This window comes from Rattus rattus, chromosome 18 (genome assembly GCF_011064425.1).
Source record: "Rattus rattus isolate New Zealand chromosome 18, Rrattus_CSIRO_v1, whole genome shotgun sequence".
Taxonomy (NCBI): domain Eukaryota; kingdom Metazoa; phylum Chordata; class Mammalia; order Rodentia; family Muridae; genus Rattus; species Rattus rattus.
Window position 1 is genome coordinate 24,580,326 of NC_046171.1, and position 23,117 is coordinate 24,603,442.

The 23,117-nt window shown below is 43.3% G+C and overlaps 2 protein-coding genes across 4 annotated transcripts in view; both read left to right on the forward strand.

Annotated features, from left to right (window-relative positions):
• The window catches only part of P4ha1 (prolyl 4-hydroxylase subunit alpha 1), a 1,160,453-nt gene that overhangs the window by 512,128 nt on the left and 625,208 nt on the right, over nucleotides 1-23,117 (forward strand). The window lies entirely within an intron of this gene.
• Nucleotides 22,570-23,117, forward strand: part of Ranbp2 (RAN binding protein 2) — a 49,864-nt gene continuing 49,316 nt past the window's right edge. The window contains 2 exon segments of the mRNA XM_032888374.1: nucleotides 22,570-22,729; nucleotides 22,731-22,758. Of these exon segments, the coding sequence (XP_032744265.1) occupies nucleotides 22,689-22,729; nucleotides 22,731-22,758 (69 nt within the window). The 5' untranslated portion in view covers nucleotides 22,570-22,688.

Here is a 23,117-nt window from a genome sequence, read left to right on the forward strand (position 1 = left end):
AGAAGAAGCTGAGAGTTCTACAGCTGTATCAGCAGGCAGGAGGGGCGGGAGCTGGGCCTGACTTGAGCATTTGAAACCTCAAAGTCCACCCTCAATGACGTACTTCCTCCTACAAGGCCATACCTCCTAATAGTGTCAATCCTTGGTGACCAAGGATTCTACGGAGTCATTCCTATTCAAACCCGAAACCACTATGCCTGACTTGGGAGTTTTCTATTTAATATTTCAGACTTTATTGACACTAAATAACTGAAACCGTGTATAGTGTACTGGCTGGTTTTATGTGTCAAGTTGACACAAGCTGAAGTTATCACAGAGAAAGGAGCCTCAGTTGAGGAAATGCCTCAACTGAGACCCAGCTGAAAGGCATTGTCTCAACAAGTGATCAAGTGGGGAGGGCCCAGCCTCTTGTGGGTGATGCTGTCCCTGGGCTGGTGGTCCTGGGTTCTATAAGAGGGCAAGCTGAGCAAGCCAGGGGAAGCAAGCCAGTAAGTAACATCCCTCCATGGCCTCTGCATCAGCTCCTGCTTCCTGACCTGCTTGAGTTCCAGTCCTGACTTCCTTTGGTGATGAACAGCAATATGGAAGCATAAGCTGAATAAACCCTTTCCTCCCCAACTTGCTTCTTGGTCATGATGTTTGTGCAGGAGTAGAAACCCTGACTAAGACAAACAGTGGCAGTGTGATGAAAAACCATGTGGCTGAGTCCCTGAAGAATGAGATAGGAGAGTGATAGAAATGCAAAGAACAGAAAAAATGTCTGAACTGGAGTGGTTACAAAAGTTTTCCCAAAGCTGTAGTGCTTGAGTGTGGCTTGGTTAGGGAAGGCACCATGGCAGAAATGTTTGAGGGCCCAGGGACAGTGTGGGCAACTACGTCTACAGTGCCGTTTTCTGTGCAGCACGTGGGGTTATTTTCTACCAATGCACGAAGTTCTGGCTTTTCCAGTTGCGGGTAGTTTTATCTATTGCTTTGAGTTCCTGGCTGAAACATCCATGCACCAGCCCAGGAGCTATCTCAGATCCAAGGATAAAAGACATACACACATTAGCTCATTTTTAAACTGGCTTATTGGCTCTGTAGCTGGGCTCCTCTAAGCCTTCTGTGGCTAGTGTGCCCTTACCTTTACTCCTAGCTCAACACCTCTAAATCTTCTCTCAACCTAGCTGCTGATTCCCTTCTGTGAAGCCCATTGGTCTTGCTGCCCAAGACACTTTGTGTTGCTTTCTCTTTCTGCCTACATTTTGGAAGATCTCCCCTGTAACTCCGAGTCTATTCTGTCTCTTTTCCCCGAGTATCAAGATTTTTGTCCTCTCTCCTAGCCTATGAGAACCTGGAAGTCCTGCCTCTTTCTTTTGGGTCAGCTATTACCCACTGGCGTCTTTATTGATAGACCAAAAACCAATTGGGGGCGAGAACCTTCATCAGTAAACACAGATTCCGGGTCAAAGCATCCCTACCTACATTTTCCAGATCAGAATTTCTCTCTATGTTCACTTAAGTATGTGGGCTTAAATGTCTAGGCATTTAGGAAAGAGAAGGTTCTGGCCTGGCATTGAAAATTCCAGGGTCTAGATCAGAGTAAATGAGACAAAACCAAACTTCACACCCTGGACACTTTAACTAAAAGGAAAGGGATAATTACAGAAACTTTAGGATGCTTTGAACAGGGACCATATTCATGTTGGTAATTAGGAGACAAATTACCTTGGACAGTGAGTTCTGTACCCCAGGGATGTTCTAATGCTGTGCTATTGTGAAGATGAGCCTTCCCTCAACCTGTATGACCTGAATATTTTGCCCCAGCTACACACCCATCCATGACTACAACCACTCTCAGTCCTGTTATCCTCAAAAATTATCCATGGGCCTTATCTTTATCTTCAAACTATTTTTAAATTTGTTTTCAGACACATTTTTACTGTATAGCCCCAAATGGGCTGAAATTCACAATGTAGACCAGACTTACCTTGAATTCATGGAGATCTGCCTAACTCTGCCTCCTGTGTGCTGAGATTAAAGGCATTCACTTCTACAACCATTTCTTTAAAATGTTTAATGAATAGTCACATTTCTGTTACTGAAGGAAGAATGAGGCAATATGATTTTCCATGTTCAGCCACACAAAATGGAATTGGCCAGGGGAATTTCCGAAAACCAAGCAACAAGTTGAGGTGTGCTTCACCAGGAAGGCTACTGAACTTGAGCAAAGAGCCTGGGTCCAAGGCATTTCAATTCAAGCTGCTCCGTCTTCCATAGCTGTTGTGAATTGTCTGTTTATATTTCTTTATATTTTATTTATTTGTTTGTTTCTTTGTTTACTATGGGTGCGTGTGTGTGTGTGTGTGTGTGTGTGTGTGTGTGTGTGTGAGAGAGAGAGAGAGAGAGAGAGAGAGAGAGAGAGAGAGAGAGATTAGGCACACTCCCACTGAGGCCAGACAAGGCACCCAGCTAGAAGAACATATTCTATGTACAGGCAACAGCTTTTGGGATAGCTCCTGCTTCAGTTATTCAGGACCCACATGAAGACCAAGGTGCATATTGGTTTCACATGTGTGTGTGTGGTGGCCATTCCCGTACCTGCATTTCTTGTAGACAGGATAAATTTTGGGTTGAAAGTTTTGTGGGTAGGTTTTGTCCCTATTGCTCCTGCCTGGCTACAGGAGGTGGCCTCTTCAAGGTTTCATAACCCCAGTGCTCTGAGTTACATCAAAGGTCACCCTCATTGATTCTTGGGTGCCTCCTTTATCCCAGGCCTCTGTCTGTTCCTGGAGATGACACCTAACTCCCCACCCCTGTCAGTTGCAGATTTCCATTCATTCTCATGGCCCTCTCTCTTGTCTCTCCCCACACCTGATCCTGAATCCCCCATTTTCCTCCCCAGTCTTTGTCCCACCCAGTTCCCTCCCTCTACCTGCCTTTTATGACTAGTTTATTCCTCCTACTAAGTGGGGAAGGGGCTTTGTTCTTGTTTAGCTTCTTTGGGTCAGTGGAGTGGATTATGGGTATCCTGTATTTTATGGCTAATATCCATTTATAAGTGACTATATACCATGCATGTCCTTTTAGGACTGGGTTACCTCACTCAGGATGAAATTCTCAAGATCCACTCAATTGCCTGCAAAATTCATGATGTCTTTGTTTTAAATAGCCCAATAGTATTCCAGCATGTAGGTGTACCACGTTTTCCTTATCTGTTCTTCAGCTGAGGGACATCTAGGTTGTTTCCAGTTCCTGGTTATTATGAATAAAGCTGCTATGAACATAGCTGAGCAAGTGTCCTTGTGGGATGGTGAAGCATCTTTTTTGTATATGCCCAGCAGTGGTATAGCTGGGTCTTGAGTTAGAACTATTCCCAGGTCTGAGAAACCGCCAAATTGATTTCCAAAGACGTTGTTCCAGTTTGCACTCTTACCAGCAATAAAGACTGTTCCTCGTGTTCCACAGCCTCGCCAGCATGTGCTGTTCCTTGAGTTTTTGATCTTAGCCGTTCTGACCCATGTAAGATGGACCTCAGAGTTGTTCTGATTCGCATTTCCCTGGTGACTGAGAACTTTGAATATTTCTTTAAGTGCTTCTTGGCCATTCCAGATTCCTCTGTTTGAGAATTCTCTGTTTAGCTCTGTGCCCCATTTTTAATTGGGTTATTTGGGTTGTTCGTGTCTAACTTCTTGAGTTCTTTATGTTTTGTATATTAGCCCTCTGTCAGACGTAGGGTTGGTGAAGATCCTTTCCCAATCTGTAGACTGCTCTTTTGTCCTATTGATAGGGTCCTTTACCTTACAAAAGCTTACTTCTTAGTCTTGACTATTGTTAGTAACACATTTACAAGCAAGTTCGTGGTTTCCACTGTCACCTAGTGTTCACGATTTCCAAGTCCATCACAGATCTCATGATAAGGGCAAATTGATCTCAGATTCTACTAGCAAACCGTCACCTTCCCAATCTTAGAATTATGGTTTTCCCTGTTATTCATATCCAAAATAGTTCTAAAATACATTTATTTATATATTAGTGTGTTCTTGATTGTATGTATATGTACCATGTGCATGCAAGATCCTTCAGAGGTCAGAAGAGAGCATCATATTCCCGACAATTGGAGTTATGAGCACTTGTGAGTTGACATGTAGGTGCTGGGAACTAAATTCATGTCCTCTGCAAGAAGAGTTAATGCCCTTAGCCACTGAACCATTTCTCCAGCCCAAATCTTGTATTTATGTGTGTGTGCATTGGTCTCTGTGGGTGGGTATATCATGTCTGTACAAGTATATGAGCCTATCTAGGTTTGTAGAGGCCAGAAGAGGACACAGGGTGCTCCTCTCCCATTCTCTTCCTTTTCCTTGAGGCAGTGTTTCTCACTGAACCTGGGACTTGGATTTAATTTGCTAGACTGGAAGCCAGAAAAACCCAAAGATCTTCCTGTGTATCCCCACCCAACATCAGCTGAGGCAATGCAAACATCATTACAGGCAATGAGGAAGTATGGGTGCTGAGATCTAAACTCCAGTTCCCAGCATTTTGCATCAAGTATTCTTAACTACTGAGCCCCCTCTCTTTCCCTCTCTACCTCTCTTTCCTCCCAAGACAGGATTTCTCTGCATAGCCCTGGTTGTCATGAAACTCACTCTGTAGACCAGGCTGGCTTCAAACTCAGAGATTTGCCTGCCTCTCTCTCTAGGAGTGTTGGGATTAAAGACACACACCACCACCACCACCACCTGCCTTGAGCCTTCTCTATTTAAAAACTTAAACATAATTTTAAATTCATTCTCTGACTATCTCATACTTGCACATAACATGTTTTAATCAAAATCACACATCCATTTTCTTAATCACCATAAAGTTTCTTCTCAGCATAACTTCCTTCCCCCAACACAACCTGTTTCCCTTTCTGGTGTGACTTTTTTTTAACCCCAGAAGTTTAATTATAGTTGCTTATATGTGAGAGTGTGTGTGCCTATTTACTGGACCACCAACCAGTCATTGGTTACTCCCCTGAAGAAAAATGACCATGGCCTGTGTGTTAGCATTTCCTCTAGGCTCTGCCCAACAGTTAGCTAGCAATGGCCAGGCTCAAGCCAGCAGCTATGCTCTATGGCTGGCCATTCTCGACCCCCCACCCCCCATAGTACCTCTTCCCTTCGGCAAGAACATTTTTCTCTTTCTGAGGCACAGCACCTTTCTTTTCTCCCCCACATCCCTGTACTGGGTGGTCTATGTCTTCAGGCCGTTTGCCCTGGTCTTTGGCTGTCGTGTGTCCTTGCCGGTGGGCATTATTACATCTGTTAGTACCTCCAGGCTTGCCACTGGGATGCCTCCTGGAGAACCTAAAACCCCAGAAACTAAAGCCCGATCTAAAGGCTTCCATACTAGTATACCTTTGCAATCAGACTTGATACTAAATAACGAGACTAAATGGCCACCTAATGGCATTTCTGATCCTGTGATTATAAGGAATCTTAACAATTATTGCCAGCAATCCAGAAAGTGGAAGGTTTTTTTCTTACCTTCACGCCAAACCTTCCTTTTGTTCTTTCTGTTCCCTAATGATCAACCACTCACATCTCATAAAAAATAATTGGATTTAAAAAATGTAAACTTTTTGCAGGTCTGAGAATATAAAAGCTTAAGTTATGAGGGTCTAAAAAATATTCGAGGGTCCAGGAAGGCATTTTGAGGTTAGTAATTGCAAGAAATAAAGGTCAGAGGACATAAAAAACTTGGATGGTGATTAAAAAATAATTTAAGATACAAAAATACTTCAAATTTCTCCCCTTCATTATATTACTATTATTAGGACTTCAAAGTTCAAAATCCTAACATTCACCAATGGGGTTCTGGTAAGTTAGCTTCACTCTAATAAAACATTCTGTTCTACAATCCACTTTAATAATCACAAATTCAGGATTTTAGGTTTCTTTTGATTAGCTTTTAACTATAGACATAAGGTGTTTGTCATGCTAAATCTATATGATCCACTTTCATAATCCCAGTCAAGATTTTAAGTTTCCCTTGATTGCCTTTTTAAGTATAGACTGACTACGTTCCTCATGCTAAATCTGTGTGATCCACTATCATATTCACAAGGTCAAAATGTTATGTTTCCTTTGTCTTTTAAATATAAACTTAAAAAATTATATTAAATTTATGTACACTCAGTCTTCTGGATAGAGGGGAAAAGCCCTTCTTGCCCCTTCTATTTCATAAAAATTTTATCTTCCCTGAGCTCACCTTAAAGATTGTTCGTGCTGTTAGCAAATTTTCCCTACTATAAAGTTAAAAAGATTTGTATAAGCTCTAGGAAACCCACTTGTATCTACCTCTCATGGACCACACCCACTCCATCCAGATAAGTACCCCTGCCAATGGCCTAAGTTGCCACCTGCTACCTATTCCAGAAGGTGGGATTCCTCCCCTGTTCCCTGGTCTTGAGACCCCTTGCCCCCAACTACCAAGACTTAAGGGTTCAAATGTACACTTAAGAAAAAGTTTTTCTTCCAAACCTGGAATTTCTCCCCTGTTCCCTGGTTTTGGAACTCCACACCCCCTTCCCTGCAACCACCAAGACCTAAGGGTTTCAAATATATACCTAAGAAAAAGTTTTCCTTCTGAACCTACTTAACTTTACTTTCTGCCTCTAATATATGTTTCAGCATCTTGCCAAGTCCAGGCATTTGCTCAAAATCTACACCCAGGACAGCTCCAGAGAAGCAACGACACAGAGATGCTCTAGTCTATCCTCACAGATGCTTCTGCTGGGCCTGCACCTTTCTACCTGCAGATGGTCCCACAGCAGTGAAACCCCCAGCTCCCCCAGGACTTGACCAGTATCATCCCCATCCCAATTTTCTTAGATTTCCAAAAGACTCAACCATTGCCCCAAAGTCAGCAGGAAGTGCTAAAGTATATGATATTCCACGTCTGACCCACTATCATCTCTCTAATTCCTTTTTTCAATTAAGCCAAAATGCCCAACAGTTACCTAGCAATGGCCAGGTACAAGCCAGGAGTGACACATATAAAGAATGTTGGAGCTTCTCTCTCTCTCTCTCTCTCTCTCTCTCTCTCTCTCTCTCTCTCTCTCTCCTTTCTTCTTCCCCTTTCTATCTATTCTCTCTCTTCCTATGTGTCCCGGCTTGCTGCCTCTTCCCTTCTTACTCCTTTTCTCTCTTTTTCTGTCCTCTTTCTTCCTCTGCCTCTACTCCCTTCTCCAGACTCCTCTCCCTTCCAGGTCTCAAGTAAACTTCCTTTTATACTAGGCCTGTCCTATGACTGACACCTCAGGGGGATGCCTCAGCATAGGTCTCTGAAGACACACCATACTGCATTTTATAAAGCATGACAGCCTGGGAACACAGATTTAGGTTATCTCAAACTCCATCATCCAACATGAAAAAAGTTTTCTAGTTTTATAGAATATTAAGAAAGTCATAGAAGCAAGCATAAAATAAATTCTTGTATATGAAAGAAGTAGTTACAGTAAGATGGAGAAGCTTTTATAATCCTCAGATGCTGCTGACATTTTGGGCTTTCATGCTGGTGGAAGCTGGTAGTCTGCTAAATTAATAGATTCCAATGGTTTTTACTCTATAGTTACAGGATGTTAGTTCTGACATAGAGGTGAGCGAGAGGCTGTTCTGGGACTAATCTAGCCCAAGGTAAGTGTATGCAAGGGCAAGGGCATAGTAAAGAACTGAAATGACCACTCTTTGGGTAGAAAAGGTAACGTTTATTCCAAACAACCAAAGTTGTCTCTCTCAGGAAAAGCAGAGAGAAGAGAGATGGGACACCACGTATGGGGAGGAGAGGAGCGAGGAGCCAGCATGCTGGCAAGGGGGCTTTGAATTGTCTAAAGAGTACTTTTAAGTGGAGATTGAGGAGCCTGGAGGCTAGCATACAGCTATAAGTCATTTCTGCAAGGGGAAAGGGAAATGACTCCTTTTGGTAGATAGGAACCAGTTTCACTGTTCCTAAGGAATGCAGGCTTTTATCTAACTGCCAGAAATCCTCCATAGTCCAGGTTGAGTCTAAATTAGATTCAATTTTGGAGTCAGCGGGGCAGCCTTTTTTGGGGATGGGATGGGGTATTCTTTGGATCTGACAGTAAGGTATTTGATATCTGGAACTGTGCCACTCTAACCTTTCCACTGCGGTTTTAATCAGTATTTGCATGGTGGCTGGTGCTGCTCTTAAGTGAGAGGCAACCGGTCTCGGCAGCTTGAGTTTCCTCAGGCAATACAGCACAGATTTCTGACGTAGGTCTTTTTCATGTCCATTAAAGGGTGACCAGAATTGCATGTCGAAAAAAATCATTTGAGAGAGAAGGGGCGGTGCAGATCTTCCTGGTTGCTGCCGCCGCAGAGAGCCCGTGGGCAGCACCCCGCGAGCAAACTTGAGCCTCGGGACCACAGGTAAGACCAACTTTTCTGCTGCAAGAAAGCTGCCTGGTGAACTCGGGACACACGGAGGCAGAATTCCTCTAGGACCGGGCACGTCCTGTGTTTACCAGGAGTCCCACACCCGCGGATCCCGGCCCGCAGCAGCTCTCTGCTCCCAGACCCCGTGGGAGGGAGACCTCACCGCCTGGTCAGGTGGGCACTCCTGAGGCTGCAGAGCGGAAGAGACCACCAACACTGCCCCACCCCTGCCCACATCCCTGGCCCAAGAGGAAACTGTATAAGGCCTCTGGGCTCCCGTGGGGAGGGCCCAGGAGCGCAGGACCCCTGCCTGAGACACCGCCGAACCTGAAGGAAACAGACCGGATAAACAGTTCTCTGCACCCAAATCCCATGGGAGGGAGAGCTAAACCTTCAGAGAGGCAGACACGCCTGCGAAACCAGAAGAGACTGCACTCTGCACACACATCTCGGACGCCAGAGGAAAACACCAGAGGCCATCTGGAACCCTGGTGCACTGAAGCTCCCGGAAAAGGCGGCGCAGATCTTCCTGGTTGCTGCCGCCGCAGAGAGCCTGTGGGCAGCACCCCACGAGCGAACTTGAGCCTCAGGACGACAGGTAAGACTAACTTTTCTGCTGCAAGTGACCTGCCTGGTGAACTCAAGACACAGGCCCACAGGAACAGCTGAAGACCTGTAGAGAGGAAAAACTACACGCACGAAAGCAGAACACTCTGTCCCCATAACTGGCTGAAAGAAAACAGTAAAATAGGTCTACAGCACTCCTGACAGACAGACTTATAGGACAGTCTAGCCACTGTCAGAAATAGCAGAAAAAAGTAACACTAGAGTTAATCTGATGGTGAGAGACAAGCACAGGAACCCAAACAACAGAAACCAAGACTACATGGCATCATCGGAGCCCAATTCTCCCACCAAAACAAACATGGAATATCCAAACACACCAGAAAAGCAAGATCTAGATTCAAAATCATACTTGATCATGATGCTGGAGGACTTCAAGAAAGACGTGAAGAACTCCCTTAGAGAACAAGTAGAAGCCTACAGAGAAGAATCGCAAAAATCCCTGAAAGAATTCCAGGAAAACACAATCAAACAGTTGTAGGAATTAAAAATGGAAATAGAAGCAATCAAGAAAGAACACATGGAAATAACCCTGGATATAGAAAACCAAAAGAAGAGACAAGGAGCTGTAGATACAAGCTTCACCAACAGAATACAAGAGACGGAAGAGAGAATCTCAGGAGCAGAAGATTCCATAGAAATCATTGACTCAACTGTCAAAGATAATGTAAAGCAGAAAAAGCTACTGTGTCGCGCGCCCAACGTCCCGCCAGCAAGAACGACGCGCGGCAACAGGATTCTTCTGCGAACAAGCCTTTACTGTGTTACAGCTCTTCTTAGTGTTACAGCTCTTCTTAGTGTTACAGCTCTCTTGAACAGGGACCCCGAGCAGCAAAATCGCTCGGCTTATATAGACAACAGTATGCTAATTATCTATCAGGGATTGGTGGGGCTTGGATCACACCACTACTTGTCCTCCAGTGAAAGGCAGAGAATGAATCACCTCATTAGCATATTAACGGTCAACTGACACCTGGTGCATAAACCGCACATGTGCAGTACCGCTGTTCACCACTAGAGGGAGCCCTAGCAATGGAACAAGCCTGCACATGCGCAGTAAGTCGTTTATATCCAGGCAAAGCTGGATGTCGGCGCCATCTTTTTTTCGCCGCGCCGCTCTCTTCATCTCCCCCTTTTTTGTTTCATAAAATGACTGGTCTAGATCTGGGTGTCACGTCAATCTTGTCATTGCTCCTGACTTAGGTCGTTCTCATCCAAACTCGGCCTTACCCGTCATAGAGTTACCCTATCGCCACCGGGCCCCGTGTCTTAGGTTGGTCCGAGTTCGAGGAAAGTTGCCCGTCCCTGGATACAATGACTCCACATGACTGTGACAAAAATGATCTAGGGCGAACTCTTGATCTTTCAAAGAGGCCAGCCATATGTTGGGAGAAGCACCCTTTTTAATGGTGGTCATAGCCTGGTAAACAACCACTTTGTGTCTGGCATGTTCTCTTTTTAATCGGCCAATAAGCCAGAGACCTACTCCGCATCCCAGGAGGACAATAGCTCCCCGACAAACATGCCCGCCCACCCTTAAAAAGGGAGAAAGCATTGGTAATCCATGAGGTAAAGTCTTCAACTGTGATGGGGTCCAGCCTAGTGCTGTTGAGGACAGCAATCTGCATCAGCAATTGTCTTGATAGTTGCTCTGCTTTCATGGACCAGTTTCCTTTCAGATAATTCGAGATTTCTTTGCTCTGTTGAAAATTCTGAGAAAAGTTAGCTCTCAAAGGAATAATGCATAAACCTCTAAGGGAGGAAACACAAGACAGCTGTGTCATATGATACAGTGCTTCAATTTGTTCTTGAACTAAATCTATCCTTTGATTGGCTAATAGAAGGCCAGATGACAAATGGGTATTAAATTCTTCTTGTATCTCTAGCGCCACTGCAGTTCTTTATATAATCTGATTGACAGTCTCAGCCGTCTGTATTTGATTGGTCATAGCAATTGCAGCTGTGGTAGCTGCGGCAGCAGACAGCACAATGGCTGAAATTATGGCTGCCGTAATTCCAAAATCTCTTTTGGCTCTCAGCAAATTAAGAATAGGAAAGGTATCTGGGTTTGCCTCCACTGGGATTGGCACAAAGGAGGGAATCTTAACCATCACTGCGGTGTCATTGGTGCCATCCCAGCATTCAGCTAAATAGCAGACTACATCAGAGCTATTACAATTTAAAGCACCACTGCTTACATTAGTGCTTATCAGAAAAAAGGTGATCTAGCACATACTGAAGTACTAGTGGCATTATTATTTACCAAGAAGTTATTGTATTGAATATTGATCAACCTGGTATCACCTTTTTCTGGTAGCTGAAACATTATACAGCACGAAGTTCTCTCCCATCAACCTAGCAAAGGGGGTCAGGGATGTATATGACCCTTGCTCATTGGACAGCACCCATAGAAACCAAGGCCAGAGATTATGCTTGCCAGTCTTATTCTCAAAACAGTAGAATTGCTATGAACTGACATGGGTACTGGCCAGGATCTGGCAATAGCCCACAGGGTGAGCGAATTAACCTGTATTACCATTCCCAGTAGTAATAGTAGAGTTCGTAGTCTCATCTTCAGGAAGAGCAGAAGGCAATTTTCGAGTCAAACGCTCAGGTACCCAAATTGGATTTTCTTGATTCTGCGGAAAAACACAAATCGCTCCCCTAGATCTCGAAATCACGGGATCTGGGCCACGCCATTCATCAGTTAAGACATCCTTCCACTTTACTTCTGCATTGTAGGTGTAGTAGTAGCATGGCAATCCACAGCAGAGTGGCCATGCATCCAGAATTAAAAATTTAGAGTAAAAAAAGAGCTAAAGAAAGTTGTTCTTTTGGTGTTCGGCTGCTGGCAATTCCCCTTTTTGTTTTTGTATAAGCTCTTTTAAGGTACGATGTACTCTTTCCACAATTCCTTGACCTTGGGAATTGTATGGTAAGCCTGTAGTATGACCGACCTGTATTGTCTGGCAAAATGCCTGAAAGGACTTTGCAGTGTAGGCAGGCCCGTTGTCTGACTTGAGACTATCAGGCTTCCCCTAGGCTGCCCATGCCTCTAAGCAATGGCTAATGGCATTACGAGCCTTTTCACCAGTCATCAGAGTAGCGTGTATAATACCAGAACAGGTATCAACAGAAACATGAGCATATTTTAAATTTCCAAATTGAGATATGTGTGTGACATCCATCTGCCAAAGTTTTAACGGGATCAGACCACTAGGGTTTATCCCCACATGAGGAGGGTGGTGAAATTGAACACAATTTTGGCAACGTAACACCACATCACGAGCTACAGCTCTAGAGATTTTAAATTTTTGTTGAAGAGTAAAGGCAGGTACATGAAACTTTTTGATGAAATTCTCTAGCTTAGATCAACCAGAGCAGTATGGAAAACAAACTCTCTCTGAGTACTAGCATCCACCAGGGCATTATTACTGGTTGTGGGACCAGGCAAATTAGTATGGGCTCGAATATGTTGTATAAAAAAAATTTATTTTTTTCTGACCCAAATCAAATTTTTGTAATTCTAAAAGAATTTGACATACAGTACTAGTCAATCCCCATTGGCCGCTGCAATTTCAAGTGAGCGCACCACATTAACTACATAAGCAGAGTCAGAAATTAAATTAAAAGAATCATGAAATCTTTTGAAAACTTCCAATACAATTTTACATTCTGTAATTTGGGGGGTGCCTGAACTGTATTGAATTAATACTGGTTCTTGAGAATCAACCATATAGGCACCTACACCTGTTTTGGAGCCATCTGTATAAATATCTAACGCTCCAGACAAAGGCTCTGAGGCAGTGATCTTCGGAAAGATCACTGGATGTTCAGTAAAAAAAATTAGGATAATGATTGTCAAACTCTCCATCAAAACTACAGCGTAATATGGCCCAATCATCTATCAAGGCACACAATGTTTCTATTTGAGCTGTTGTATATGGTATAATAATTTTCTTGGGTAAAATACCAAAATGCTGAATACAAGATTTAACGCCTAACACAGCAAGCTGTGCAACAGCAGAAGGGTAATATTCAAGGGTCTTATTTGGAGAAGTATGGGGATAAATCCAAAGAAGTGGACCTTGTTGCTATAGCACTCCTGTAGGCTGACGAAAGGTTCTTAGTATACACAAAAGGAGATCTTCCTTTTCCTTGTACCTTCTTAGCATTGCCTTTTCTAATCTTTTTCTACTTTCCTCAAGGATAATCGTGTTCCTTGGTTAAAACACGGGTGAAGTAAGCTGAGAATCCCTTTCAGGATCTCATAAAGTGGTTGTAAATCTACATTGGGCATTTTAATATAGGGTCGAATCCAATTTATGCTTCCTAGTAATTTTTGAAAATCATTTAATGTTTTTAAATGGTCTTTTTCGTAATTCAATTTTTGAGGGGAAATACTATGAGGAGTGATTTTAGTTCCTATATACTCCCCCATTTGGCCCATTTGAACCTTTTCAGGTGCTATGAACAATTGATTGTTTTTAAGCACCTTAACCACTTTCGCATAGGCCGCTTCTAGGGTGCCACAATCTTCATATCTCTCCCTCTCACACTGAGCAGCCTCTTACTCGAGATCAGCCTCATCATCCCAAAATCCAGTCTCCAAAACACCGAGTCTATCCTTCATTTACAAGGTTTGACTGCCAATTCCTACATATGAACACATGATGGTGCGGTCTCCAATACCTCAACAAAGAGACATTGCCTTAAAATCTTATAGAAGCCTGGTTTCTAGGATAAGATTTCCATAAAAATATCATCCCAATTTAGACCTGTTTCCCTAGATTGGCTCATGCCACATGTTGTCAAGAATGACTCCATCCAAATTAACAGTTTTATTTCAACTTTCTGTTACCAATGTTACATTTTTTTTTAAACCATATCCAATAACTTAAAAGCCAATAGTCCATAACCAAGGCATGTAAAGAATATTCATATATTTAAAACCAATCAGAAACAAAAATGAAGTGGCTACACATACCTTTAATATTTAAATCAATCACCATTTTTACCTTTTCTAGCTGTAGTTTTAAGAGAAACACCTTGTCACCTGTTGAGTCCAATAATCTCAGTCAAAGATTTTTCTAAGAGAGACAGCGATCAGTTCCGTTACCTTAGAAGCTGGTGTCTTTAGGATCCGCTAGTGTAAACATTTAGCCAGCCCCCTGGGGAGCTTGCCCAGCCGACTTAGGCTTCTAGCTACAGATGCAGGCTCCAAAAGCCAATTGAAACATTTTATTTATTTGTTCCTTTCTTGAAAGGAGTTAAAGCTACATCAATGGGTGAATCAACCAGCATTTAAAATTTTAACCTTTTCTTTTAAACATGAAACACAAAACATTCAAGCAAGGAGAAGCAAAACCCAGACATAAATTGACATACATGGACCGCTTGGTGCACCAAGAACAGACAATAGACACAGAGGAAAAGAACTAGATGGTGTTCCACCAAAGTGAACCAGACATCCTGCCTGAAGAACCCAGAACCAGAGATAAGCATTTCTCCAATAGGAGCCAGCAAGGAGGCAAGACGTCTCCCCACCTCCTTCTGTTCCCAGGAGAGCTCCAAAAGTTTAAGCTCATTTCCTTCTTTTGCCAAAGCATCTGTGGAGAGTTCTGGAGGACTGTTTTCTCAACCCCATTCTTTCTCTTGTCCAGGGTGTAAACTGTCTCTAGTCAGGGTCCAAAGACTAAAAGTATCTATGAGAATCGACTTTGCTTCTCTAGATTTTAACATAACTCTAAAAGAACACATACACAAAAACATTTTTACCATTATTACCTTGTCCCCTTTTTGACCACTACCATTACCCCAAATCTTTATCTTTGCACATGCTTTCAATTTCTGTGATCCTTCTGAACTCTGCTTACTGTGCCTTTTAAAATCTGTATCCACCATCTGAGTTCCCATTCAAGGGTCAATACGAGTCTGGTGGTGGAACTGAGGTCGAGTCCCGCTTACTTTTGTTGCTCTGGGAGGCCCGGGACCCGATGGTTCTACCTTTACTTTCACTTTCTCTAAGCTGTCAGTGATGCTTTCTAGATTGTTTGACATTTCTAAGGTCAAGGCTTTTAAAGAAGAATATATCTTATTTGTTTCCTGGTTCTGATTATCCTCTTTTTTTATCTCTGCCTTCTTTCTGTTCCTTTTATCTCTTTTTCTTTTCTTTTTTTCTTTCGAGACCTTTTCTCCCTCTGACATACTTTGTTGCTCTGCAAGGACCCTCTGACCTGTCCTAACGGCTCTAACTGCTTCCTCACATCGTTTATCCTCCAAGCAGGCAGGGACCATTCCCCAAAGAGGTTTTGGTCCGGGCTTAAGCTTGCCGTCTGTGGCTTCTCTATCCCACACAAAGAAAAAAAGAAACAAAATTACCAGCCTTGCCCACAAAGGATCCATAACTTTAGGTTTCTTCACAGTGGCTCTCCACCTAGGCCCATATCTTTCTTCCTCATACATGGCTGCCTCTTCCTCTAATTCCTCCTCCTCGGACTCTGACAACTCTTGCTCAGAGTCACTGCCAGCCAGTTCTAAGGCTTCTAATTCTTTTAATGGATACAAAATATCCTCTCCGGATGACTTGTACTTCCGTCCTCCGGGTACGCCTTATTTTTTTCCTCCAGCGCGTTTCTTCTCCGCCTTTTTGTATCTCTTTCACTTTTTTTTGTTTTAGTAACCTTTTTTTCTTTTTTTTTGGCGCCTAGCTCCGTTTCTGACATGCTCTCTTAAATCCAAAAGGCATGCCTCTTGGAAGCCTAATTTCTCACTCTGTCTCCGTTTCTGACATGCTCTCTTCCAAAAGGGCATGCCTCTCAGCTACCTTTAATTTACCTTCTCGCAGTTCTGAATCCTCTTCAGCACACTGAAGGGTCCCCTCGCACCGGGCGATGTTGGTTCCCGGTTTCGCACCACTTGTCGCGCGCGCCCAACGCCCCGCCAGCAAGAACGACGCCACTGCAACAGGATTCTTCTGCGAACAAGCCTTTACTGTGTTACAGCTCTTCTTAGTGTTACAGCTCTTCTTAGTGTTACAGCTCTCTTGAACAGGGACCCCGAGCAGCAAAATCGCTCGGCTTATATAGACAACAGTATGCTAATTATCTATCAGGGATTGGTGGGGCTTGGATCACACCACTACTTGTCCTCCAGTGAAAGGCAGAGAATGAATCACCTCATTAGCATATTAACGGTCAACTGACACCTGGTGCATAAACCGCACATGTGCAGTACCGCTGTTCACCACTAGAGGGAGCCCTAGCAATGGAACAAGCCTGCACATGCGCAGTAAGTCGTTTATATCCAGGCAAAGCTGGATGTCGGCGCCATCTTTGTTTCGCCGCGCCGCTCTCTACACTACTGGTCCAAAACATACAGGAAATCCAGGACTCAATGAGAAGATCAAACCTAAGGATAATAGGTATAGAAGAGAGTGAAGACTCCCAGCTCAAAGGACCAGTAAATATCTTCAACAAAATCATAGAAGAAAACGTCCCTAACCTAAAAAAAGAGATAGCCATAGGCATACAAGAAGCATACAGACCTCCAAATAGGTTGGACCAGAAAAGAAACACCTCCCGCCACATAATAGTCAAAACACCAAACGCACAAAATAAAGAAAGAATATTAAAAGCAGTAAGGGAAAAAGGTCAAAGAACATATAAAGGCAGACCTATCAGAATCACACCAGACTTCTGTGAAACTATGAAGGCCAGAAGATCCTGGACTGATGTCATACAGACCCTAAGAGAACACAAATGCCAGCCCAGGTTACTGTATCCTGCAAAACTCTCAATTAACATAGATGGAGAAACCAAGATATTCCATGACAAAACCAAATTTTACAATATCTTTCTACAAATCCAGCACTACAAAGGATAATAAATGGTAAAGCCCAACATAAGGAGGCAAGTTATACCCTAGAAGAAGCAAGAAACTAATCGTCTTGGCAACAAAACAAAGAGAATGAAAGCACACAAACATAACCTCACATCCAAATATGAATATAACAGGAAGCAATAATCACGATTCCTTAATATATCTCAACATCAATGGCCTCAACTCCCCAATAAAAAGACATAGATTAACAAACTGGATTTGCAACGAGGACCCTGCATTCTGCTGCCTACAGGAACATACCTCAGAGACAAAGACAGACACCACCTCAGAGTGAAAGGCTGGAAAAAACTTTCCAAGCAAATGGTCTGAAGAAGCAAGCTGGAGTAGCCATTCTAATATCAGATAAATTCAATTTTCAACTAAAAGTGATCAAAAAGGATAAGGAAGGACACTTTATATTCATCAAAGGAAAAAATCCACCAAGATGAACTCTCAATCCTAAATATCTATGCCCCAAATACAAGGGCACCCCTACATATGTAAAAAAAAACCTTAATAAAGCTCAAACACACATTGCACCTCACACAATAATAGTGGAGATTTCAACACCCCACTCTCATCAATGGACAGATCATGGAAACAGAAATTAAACAGAGATGTAGACAGACTAAGAGAAGTCATGAGCCAAATGGACTTAACGGATATTTATAGAACATTCTATCCTAAAGCAAAAGGATATACCTTCTTCTCAGCTCCTCATGGTACTTTCTCCAAAATTGACCATATAATTGGTCAAAAAAGGGGCCTCAACAGGTACAGAAAGATAGAAATAATCCCATGCATGCTATCAGACCACCATGGCCTAAAACTGGTCTTCAATAACAATAAGGGAAGAATGCCCACATATACGTGGAAATTGAACAATGCTTTACTCAATGATAACCTGGTCAAGGAAGAAATAAAGAAAAAGAAATTAAAAAACTTTTTAGAATTTAATGAAAATGAAGGTACAACATACCCAAACTTATGGGACACAATGAAAGCTGTGCTAAGAGGAAAACTCATAGCGCTGAGTGCCTGCAGAAAGAAACAGGAAAGAGCATATGTCAGCAGCTTGACAGCACACCTAAAAGCTCTAGAACAAAAAGAAGCAAATACACCCAGGAGGAGTAGAAGGCAGGAAATAATCAAACTCAGAGCTGAAATCAACCAAGTAGAAACAAAAAGGACCATAGAAAGAATTAACAGAACCAAAAGTTGGTTCTTTGAGAAAATCAACAAGATAGATAAACCCTTAGCCAGACTAACAGACACAGAGAGGCCCAAATTAACAAAATCAGAAATGAAAAGGAGACATAACTACAGATTCAGAGGAAATTCAAAAAATCATCAGATCTTACTATAAAAAAAACCTATATTCAACAAAACTTGAAAATCTGCCGGAAATGGACAATTTCCTAGACAGATACCAGGTACCGAAGTTAAATCAGGAACAGATAAACCAGTTAAACAACCCCATAACTCCTAAGGAAATAGAAGCAGTCATTAAAGGTCTCTCAACCAAAAAGAGCCCAGGTCCAGACGGGTTTAGTGCAGAATTCTATCAAACCTTCATAGAAGACCTCATACCAATATTATCCAAACTATTCCACAAAATTGAAACAGATGGAGCACTACCGAATTCCTTCTATGAAGCCACAATTACTCTTATACCTAAACCACACAAAGACACAACAAAGAAAGAGAACTTCAGACCAATTTCCCTTATGAACATCGACGCAAAAATACTCAACAAAATTCTGGCAAACCGAATCCAAGAGCACATCAAAACAATCATCCACCATGATCAAGTAGGCTTCATCCCAGGTATGCAGGGATGGTTTAATATACGGAAAACCATCAACGTGATCCATTATATAAACAAACTGAAAGAACAAAACCACATGATCATTTCATTAGATGCTGAGAAAGCATTTGACAAAATTCAACACCCCTTTATGATAAAAGTCCTGGAAAGAATAGGAATTCAAGGCCCATACCTAAACATAGAGAAAGCCATATATAGCAAACCAGTTGCTAACATCAAACTAAATGGAGAGAAACTTGAAGCAAACCCACTAAAATCAGGGACTAGACAAGGCTGCCCACTTTCTCCCTACTTATTCAATATAGTTCTTGAAGTTCTAGCCAGAGCAATCAGACAACAAAAAGGAGGTCAAGGGATACAGATCGAAAAAGAAGAAGTCAAAATATCACTATTTGCAGATGATATGATAGTATATTTAAGTGATCCCAAAAGTTCCACTAGAGAACTACTAAAGCTGATAAACAACTTCAGCAAAGTGGTTGGGTATAAAATTAACTCAAATAAATCAGTAGCCTTCCTCTATACAAAAGAGAAACAAGCCGCGAAAGAAATTAGGGAAACGACACCCTTCATTATAGACCCCAATAATATAAAGTACCTCGGTGTGACTTTAAGCAAGCAAGTAAAAATCTGTACAATAAGAACTTCAAGACACTGAAGAAAGAAATTGAAGAAGACCTCAGAAGATGGAAAGATCTCCCATGCTCATAAATTGGCATGATTAATATAGTAAAATGGCCATTTTACCAAAAGCGATCTACAGATTCAATAATCCCCAAAAAATACCAATCCAATTCTTCAAAGAGTTAGACAGAACAATTTGCAAATTCATCTGAATAACAAAAACCCAGGATAGCTAAAACTATCCTCAACAATAAAAGGACTTCTGGGGGAATCACTATCCCTGAACTCAAGCAGTATTACAGAGCAATAGTGATAAAAACTACATGGTATTGGTACAGAGACAGACAGATAGACCAATGGATCAGAATTGAAGACCCAGAAATGAACCCACACTTGATTTTTTTGACAAAGGAGCCAAAACCATCCAATGGAAAAAAGATAGCATTTTCAGCAAATGGTGCTGGTTCAACTGGAGGTCAACATGCAGAAGAATGCAGATCGATCCATGCTTATCACCCTGTACAAAGCTTAAGTCCAAGTGGATCAAGGACCTCCACATCAAACCAGACACACTCAAACTAATAGAAGAAAAACTAGGGAAGCATCTGGAACACATGGGCACAGGAAAAAATTTCCTGAACAAAACACCAATGGCTTATGGTCTAAGATCATAAGCTATGATCATAAGATATGCTCTAAGAATCGACAAATGGGATCTCATAAAACTACAAAGCTTCTGTAAGGCAAAGGACACTGTGGTTAGGACAAAACGGCAACCAACAGATTGGGAAAAGATCTTTACCAATCCTACAACAGATAGAGGCCTTATATCCAAAATATACAAAGAACTCAAGAAGTTAGACCGCAGGGAAACAAATAACCCTATTAAAAAATGGGGTTCAGAGCTAAACAAAGAATTCACAGCTGAGGAATGCCGAATGGCCGAGAAACACCTAAAGAAATGTTCAACATTTTTAGTCATAAGGGAAATGCAAATCAAAACAACCCTGAGATTTCACCTCACACCAGTGAGAATGGCTAAGATCAAAAACTCAGGTGACAGCAGATGCTGGCAGATGTGGAGAAAGAGGAACACTCTCCATTGTTGGTGGATTGCAGACTGGTACAACCATTCTGGAAATCAGTCTGAGGTTCCTCAGAAAATTGGACATTGAACTGCCTGAGGATCCAGCTATACCTCTCTTTGGGCATATACCCAAAAGATGCCCCAACATATAAAAAGACACGTGGCTCCACTATGTTCATTGCAGCCTTATTTATAATAGCCAGAAGCTGAAAGAACCCAGATGCCCTTCAACAGAGGAATGGATACAGAAAATGTGGTACATCTACACAATGGAATATTACTCAGCTATCAAAAAACAACGACTTTATGAAATTCAGTAGGGCAAATGGTTGAACTGGAAAATATCATCCTGAGTGAGCTAACCCAATCACAGAAAGACATACATGGTATGCACTCATTGATAAGTGGTTATTAGCCCAAATGCTTGAATTACCCAGATGCCTAGAACACATGAAACTCAAGAAGACGATGATCAAAATGCTGAATGCTTCACTCCTTCTTTAAAAGGGGAACAAGAATACCCTTGGCAGGGAAGAGAGAGGCAAGATTAAAAACAGAGAGACTGAAGGAACACCCATTCAGAGCCTGCCCCACATGTGGCCCATACATATACAGCCACCCAATTAGACAAGATGGATGAAGCAAAGAAGTGCAGACCGACAGGAGCCGGATGTAGATCGCCCTGAGAGATACAGCCAGAATACAGGAAATACAGAGGCTGAATGCCAGCAGCAAACCACTGAACTGAGAATAGGACCCCGCTGAAGGAATCAGAGAAAGAACTGAAGAGCTTGAAGGGGCTCGAGACCCCATATGTACAACAATGCCAAGCAACCAGAGCTTCCAGGGACTAAGCCACTCCCTAAAGACTATACATGGACTGACCCTGGACTCTGACCTCATAGGTAGCAATGAATATCCTAGTAAGAGCACCAGTGTAAGGGGAAGCCCTTGGTCCTGCTAAGACTGAACCCCCAGTGAACTAGACTGGGGGGGAGGAGGGCGGCAATGGGGGGAGGGATGGGAGTGGAACACCCATAAGGAAGGGAAGGGGGGGGGATGTTTGCCTGAAACCGGGAAAGGGAATAACACTCAAATGTATATAAGAAATACTCAAATTAATAAAAAAAAAAAAATCAGTATTTGCAGATACAGATTCTTTTCAGGAGTTATTTACAACACTTTATTCACAATCTTTTACTAAAAAAAAAGGATTTGTGTGTACATGAGGACGTGTGCGTGTGTGTGTGTGTGTGTGTGTGCGCACACGCGCGCGCTATGGGGGTCAGAATCTGGATTTAGATAGATACTTTGGAATAGGCGGTTGAGAACTGAATTTTGGTTCTTCAGAGGAGCTGCAAGCACTCTTTTTTTTTTTTCCTTTTTTTCCGGAGCTGAGGACCGAACCCAGGGCCTTGCGCTTGCTAGGCAAGCGCTCTACCACTGAGCTAAATCCCCAACCCCCAGCGGCAAGAACTCTTAACTGCGAGCCATCTTTCTAGCAAGAAGAGATTAATTTTAATAGTCTAGTATAATCTGTTCTGCTCATTGTTAATCACAAAACAGGCCCCCAAAAGGCAATGCTGCTGACAATGTCCTAATGATCGCCTCGATTCTTATGCATACAGAAACCTAAAATCATCCTTGCTCAAAACCTGGTGAAGCCTCTTTCTGTTTGTCAGAAAAGCCACCACTTCCCTTCTGTGCCCTTAACCGTCAACTACCCCGGGAAGGTGCATCTCATCATGTGACGCTAATATTCCCACTCTGGTTTACTTAAGTAGAAAATCACTGTCCAAAATTCACCTTTATTCTATGGGAACCGGAGGCAATAATGAAGTTTATCTCTTTAGAAGGAAATCAACTGTGGACTAGATGCAGTCCCGAAAAGGTCAGATTCTTATTGCCCTGTCTGCAGTACTGCCATTTTAGGTCCGTTTTGTGACGTAGCAATAGTGAAATATACAGACTTTTCTGGGGAAGGGAGTTTTTCACAATCGTGTGCGACACGGTCACGTGGTCTCAAGGCGGGCGGTTTGGGGTGACCACGAGCAGGCGCGTCAGGCTGCAACGTGGCGCACAGTGATGACGCACGTCGCACGCACTGTCCCTATCCGCTCGCGACGGAGCTGCGTCACCGGTGTTCGGCGCTCACCTCCTGGAGACCGCAGCCGCTGTAGGCCCCAGAGCTGGCCTCCCGCTCCCGGGGAACCTGGTCGGCGGCACGATGAGGCGCAGCAAGGCCGAGGTGGAGCGGTACATCGCCCGGTGCAGGGCTCCGCCCGTCGCCCCGAGAGGTAAGCGTCTGGCCAGGCTGGCACTGTGTGCCAGCGTCATGGCTCCTGGAGGCCCGGCTCCCCGCCTGGCTGTAGGCGGCGCGGCGGCGGTGGCGCTGCTGAGCACCGGAGACGTCGGGACTGCGGCCGCCAACGTTTGCTCTTCATGGCGGTCCGCCGGCCCATTCAGGCCTAGCTTCCTCGGCCTCGGCTCCGTAGGCCGGCGTGGGGCGCTCTGCGAGACACGTCCAGCAGGCACCTTCGGTCTCTGGGATAGCTAGGCCCTGTCGCGGCGGCGGTGTCTCCGGAGAGGCTGACGCCGCACGGCGGTGGGCTTTTACGGTTGTGTGGGTGGCTCCGCGGAGAGCAAGAGCAGCCAC